Genomic DNA, 6,000 nt, shown 5'->3' with positions numbered 1-6,000 from the left:
TGCATACACACATTTGTACCCATACATGTACATGCACACATTTGCACCCATACATATCTGTACACATATACACCCATACATGTACATACATATGTACCTGTACATACGCATACACATATATACCTGTACACCTGCATACACACATATGCACCAATACATGTGCATACATGCATACACATCACATGCCCATGGGGCAGAGAGTAGGGGGATCTAGGAAGGCCTACTAGAAGTGGTCACACTACTGCAAAGATGAAATGGCTAGATGGAGAGGCAGGTCAGTGCCTCTAGACATGGCTGGAGGGAACTGGCAGGGTTCAGCCCGTTGTGTTGACTCCATTCTCTGGGACCCACCTTACTGCCCCACCTATACCCTTCAGAGTCCAAGGTGGCCATGCCTGAACAGAGAAACCACACAGACTCCAGGGAAGGCAACTTTATTTAATGCAGACTAAGCATCTGCATAGCCTGGTGACCTGCTAGGACATGTCTCTCTGGGCCCATCCCACGTCTTGAGGGTGGCCATGTGGTCTGGCTCTGGACGGCAGGCCCCAGGAGCCTGGGTGTCTCTCTCTTTCTCTCCAACACTTTGGAGTAGGGAGTCATTGATGGCAGCTGTGTCTGGGGACGCTGGAAGGAAACACAGGTGAGAGCGAGAGCTGAGAAGGTCTCCTGGGGAAGAGGAGAAGGCAAGCCCGGAATTCTTGGACCTGGAGAGAATTCTCTCTGGAGCTTACTGGAGAGGAAGCGGGGAACTGAAGGGCCACCACTGGAGGAAGGCAGGACAGATTTCTAAGGGGCCTGCTGTTATTGGGTCTGGACTGTTCCCAAAGGCCCAAGTTTAAAGGCTTTGGGAGGTGCTGAAAAGTGGTTTCTAGTCACTGGGGGAACCCCTCCCCAATAATGTCTCTATGGGCCTTAGTCTCTTCCTCTTTCCCCTTTTTTGTCTGCCCTGAGGGAGTAGCTTTGCCCTTGGTACTCCCCACATGCCCAAAGCCACAGAGTCCATCCATGATGGATTGAAATTTCCAGAACCCCGAGTCATTGTGAACCCTTCCTCTTTATGAGTGGACCACAAGAGGCAGGCCAGCCCAGGACAAAGTTAGAGTAACCTGCCCTCCACTGAGCAGAGGCCAGGCTGTTTCTGTCACTTGTGTGTGTGTGTCTGTCTGTCTGTCTGTGTCTGTGTACATGTGTATATGTATGTCTGTATTAATGTATATGTATGTTTGTATGAATGTGTATATGTGTATATGAACATGTGTGTATGAGTACATACATATACACGTATATATTTATGTATATATATGTATATATCTGTGTATGTATGTGTCTATATGAATGTGTATGTGTGTCTATGTGTATGCACATATGTATGTGTATATATGTGTATTTGTTTTTGTATGTGTGTGTGTGTGTGTGTGTGTGTGTATGTGTGTGTGTGTGTGTATTTGGGACAGGGTCTCATTATGTACCCCTGGCTGCCCTTGAACTTGTGACCCTCTTGCCCAAACCTCCCCAGCATAGGCATCATAAGCGTGTACCACCAAACCTACAACCAACCTTGCTGATATTTTGCATTTTCATTAAACCTTCAAGTTCTGGTTACTGTCCACTAATTAGCCTGCTGAGGATAAGACCCCATGGCTCACCCATGAGCCATGCTAGCCTTGGGGGAGGGATGAGCTGAAGCTGGGGCTTGCCTGGGGAGTGGAGCTGTGCGGTGTTGTTTAGAACCCCAGCCTGGGAATCTGGGAGACCAAGTCAGTGCTCACCAGTACAGTGAACACTCCCTGGGAGGGAAGAGGGCACTGGAGTTAAAAAAAAAAAGTAATGGCAGAGACGAGGTGCACGCTGGCCCGGAGCACCATCCCCTTGTGGACGTATGCTCTTTGCTTGGCCTTTGAAACTGCTTTCCATGTCCCCGAGAGCATAATAATATAAATGAATATCAGATCCTTACTTGGTAATTGAGAGTAGAGAGAAGGCCATGCTAAGTCAAATTAATTTGCTTGGATATAGCCCAAGCAGGTCTCTGTGGAAGGGGCAGTGACTTTACAGTGGCCTGAAGGTACCTCTTGAAGGAGCAGGAGCACAAGAGCACAGGCTGCCAGGAGACCTGGGAGCTGTGGCGGTTCACACACTGAGCAATTACATGCAACCGCTTGGCGCCTCTGCCTCCGGTTTTGAGATCCCGTAGTGGGATGCTTGTATCAGCTGAGAGCCACAGAGCATCTCTGGCTTCCTTGCTTAGGACATCTGGGTGGCAGGCAGAAGGACAAGCCTTAGAGAGGCAAGGGAGGATTCTGGAGTTCAGGGTCCAAGTGATTTTGAGCTCTCTGATCCTCAGTTGGTCAACCTGTGAACTGGGGATAAATTGGCAACCCACAGCCGATACATGCATTCAGTAGAGATTGCTCTGCATGTGACAAACACATACCCTGGGCTTGCCCCCGTCCCGTCACTGTATCATCCTCCTCCAGGACCCTCTGTTTTCTGATGCATCCCCCTGCGTCTTATAGTGACTTATGTGACTCTGACTATAGCCTCTGACACCTTGAAGCAAGCCACCCCGGGGTTAAAGCTGAGCAAACCCCCATTTCCATAGAGGCTGCCTGAGCTGCTGTCTGTCCTTACTGGCCATCTGTCCTTACTTGCCATCTGTCCTTACCTGCAGCGGTCCCTACTGCTGGAGGTACTTTCTCATTATGCTTTCGACATCATCGTCTCTCCTCAAAGAGCCAGGCTCTCTGTGCTCGGGGGACATACGCTCCCCACCGTCACCCTGGAGTCTTGGGACTCTTGGACCACCTCTCATGCCATCTGTACTTTTGAAGGACAAGATGGAGCCGGAGGAGGAAGAGGAGTCAGAGAGGTGAGCGGGGTCCTCCTTGGCCTCTGGGTTCTTCTTCAAAATGGTTTTGATCCCCGAGAGAAAGGAGCGGTCGGCGGCCTCTCCCATCTCAAAGTGGACGCCTGGATGCTTTGAAGCCTCCTTCCCATCTTTGGAAGCCCCAGATAAAGCAACATCAGGCTTCTTGATGGCCGGGAGGAAGTCATCAAAGTCCACTTTGGTCTGGCGTCTGTAGTTGAGGCTCGGAAGCTTCCAGCTGAACGGGTCGCTGTCCGGAGTTTCTTCCATCAGATGAGAGAACTGTCGGTTCTGGAAGACAAGAGGTTCCTTGCCCAGGTCTAAGCAGGCTGCGTCGTCCACGGAGGACTCCAGACACGGCCTCCTGGGACGAAGTGTAGGTGACAGGAGTGCTGTGGGGGAGCTCAGCTTTCTCCTTGTGCTGGGTCCTGATTCTAAGAGGGACTCGCAGGAGCCAAACCGTGTCTTCTGCTTGTCAGGCAGCCGGGTGATGCCCTCGGCACCCTCTGAGGTGATACACTTGAGACTGGTGGACCGGGAGAGACCACCTGTGGCCCCAGCGTTCCCCTCTGCTCCCAGAGGAGATTTTACCCTGGTCCTCAGCGAGAGATCCCCCTCATCGCTGCTGGCTCTGCCCCTCCTAAGTGAGAAAGCTCCGGTGGTCTGGAAGATGGGGAACACGGGTCCATCACCCAGATGCAGAGTGGAACCCTGGCCTCTCTGGGCTCTCTTCCTGCGGAGCTCTTCCACGAACTCTGAGAGGGCCGCCGATGGGCTGGGCAGGGGTGACACGACCTCGCTCCGAGAAGTAGGAGATGAGGACAGAGAACCTGGCCGCTCCGGGGTGCTTTTTCTGTGGACAGCAAAGCCTTCCCCGTCCCCCAAATGGTAAGGCTTTTGTGGTAAGACTGGGTGGAGAGATACAGAGCCAGCCCCTGCGGTGTCTCTGGGAGCATCCCAGTCTCCATGAAGCACAGTCGATGCTGGTCTCGGCCTCTCGGAGTCTCCAGCTTCTTCACTTACCCTGTGTCAAGAGGAAAAACCGCAATCACTAGAAACTTCGATTCACGAGATCTAGGGAGTTGCTAAGCCCAGGGGGGGGGGGTGAGTGTTATTTTGTCTCTGCAAAGGCTGACCCTACCACCGCCCCACAGCCTCGAGTGAATCACGTGACTTGATGTGGAGACTCCAGCTGTGTAAATGATTTTGTGCTTCTTTCTGAGGGCATAATTTCTATCTATAATTAAACCCAGCTAAGTACATTTGAGTGCATCAACCCAGGAGCTACTACTGTGGGAGACATGGGTATTCTCTTTGACTGGGTAGAACAGAGGTACGCTGAGTAAGTAATTCACTTTTGCAAGCATGGAGAGGAGACACGCAGGTGTGGCTTATTTATTTAAGGGCAAGCTCAGAGGACAGCTCCAACAAGTGGGGCACTGGAGCATCAGGCATCCCAGTTGTGTCTTGGTGAAGTATTTTATGAGACACCTGGAAGATATTGGGGGCAGTTAAAATCATTTCCCCTAAAGGAAAAGATTCAAATGAAATCAGCTCTTCAAGGGGCCAGTGTGGGTGACGGTGGAGGTGGGGCAACAGGCAGCTTCTATGCTGGGACACAAGGTTCCATTTTTATTCAGCAGTGTGTGGCAGCCATGCATCACATTCCCGAAGCCAGGGTCCTGAATTGCGTGTGAGACTATGTATAAAGGCTGTTATTTGAAGGAGGAAGATGGCAGGCCTGCAGTATTTCCCTTAATATATAAAATATTTCTGAGCCCTTCCTCTCAGGGAAACAAGCCCCTGTCTACCCACTAGTGAAGAAGTCTCATAATTTATTTAAAAACAGAAGGTAACATCAGATGTCAGATCTGGGCAAGGAGAACAGAGCTGCTAGAGCCAGCCAGCAGTGAGGTGGGACCAGGCAAGGTGCACTCAGGCTCTGGCTGCTTGTTGGCTCTATGACAGTGGGGACAAGTGGGGAGGGTTTGCTGCACACCTAAAATAGCTGGGACGTTGGTACAAAGCTTCAAGAAAAGCATCCTGCCCCTGGCTGGGAATAGCCACTTCTATTCCGATCACACAGGAATAGGACTCTGGAGTCTGGGGACATAACCACACTGAGAGATGGCTGGCAGGGGATGGGAAAGTACAGCTAGGGTCTTTGCAGGCCCCTATATTCTTAGGGGGTGATTACACCCCATAGGTGTTAGACAATAGAGTCTTGAGGGCAAGACTCTTGCGGGGCACACAGGTGTGAGGACCTAACTTGACATATGAAAGCTGGTGTGGCAGTGTGTTATGTGTCACCTCAGGGCTAAAGAGGGAGAGACAGGTGGCTCCTGCAGACCACGAGCCAGCTATGCTAATTGGTAAGCTCCAGGCTAATGAGAGACCCTGTGTCAAAGCCCAAGGTGGACAGGGGCTCCATCTGAGGTTGATCTCTGGCCTGCACACACACACACACACACACACACACACACACACACACACACACACACGGGGGTGGCACCCCAGACAACCTAATGGTCCCATTCTTCCACACCAGGATAGAGAAGACAGATACCCACCAGGCAGACACTGAATCTGCTGGCACTATGAACCTGGACTTGCAGCCTACAGAGGTTGAAAAATCAACATTTGTGGTTTATAAGTCACTTGGACTTGGGCATTTTGTTATATGACTCAGAGGCCATGACACTGGAGGTCAGAGCTTCTTCCCATGGCCTTCTCTCCTAGAGGATCCTGCCAATATGGCGCCTGAGAGATGTTGCCAGATCGTGACAGGTTAAACAGTTTCATGAGGATGGAGCATAGGGCTAGCTGTGCTCACTGACCCCTCCTCCATGCTAGACTCTGCAGAATTAGCAACCGCAGTCAGCCAGGACCTGCCCGTCCCCAGCCCTGTTCTATCTTGCCTCCCACCACACAGGAAGCCCCACTGTCTGGGCTCTACAATGTTGGCCTCATAGGCAGTTGGTTAAGAAAACAAAAGAAAAACTCTTGTTTATGTGCTTGGCATCCATTCTGTAATCAAGAACACAGAAAGGAGAAACAGCTGATTGCAAATGGCTTTGGTTGTTACCATCCCATCCTCAACCTCCCAGACTCCAGACAAAACCTGCCACTGA

General features: G+C 51.1%; 1 protein-coding gene across 3 annotated transcripts in view; it reads right to left on the bottom strand.

The window, feature by feature from the left end:
• Positions 1 to 418: 418 nt before the first annotated feature.
• The window catches only part of Myo18b (myosin XVIIIb), a 206,515-nt gene continuing 200,933 nt past the window's right edge, over positions 419 to 6,000 (bottom strand). For 2 of the 3 annotated variants that reach the window (XM_087578550.1, XM_087578549.1), the window contains 2 exons: positions 2,669 to 3,893; positions 419 to 627 (listed from right to left, as the gene is read on the bottom strand). In XM_087578550.1, the coding sequence (XP_087434676.1) occupies positions 2,681 to 3,893 (1,213 nt within the window). In that variant the 3' untranslated portion in view covers positions 419 to 627; positions 2,669 to 2,680. The remainder of the gene's footprint in view (positions 628 to 2,668; positions 3,894 to 6,000) is intronic. The other variant, NM_001432425.1, reaches the window with a different exon arrangement.

Source organism: Rattus norvegicus, chromosome 12 (assembly GCF_021556685.1).
Source record: "Rattus norvegicus strain SHRSP/BbbUtx chromosome 12, alternate assembly SHRSP_T2T, whole genome shotgun sequence".
Taxonomy (NCBI): domain Eukaryota; kingdom Metazoa; phylum Chordata; class Mammalia; order Rodentia; family Muridae; genus Rattus; species Rattus norvegicus.
This window is presented reverse-complemented; position numbering and strand designations above follow the sequence as displayed.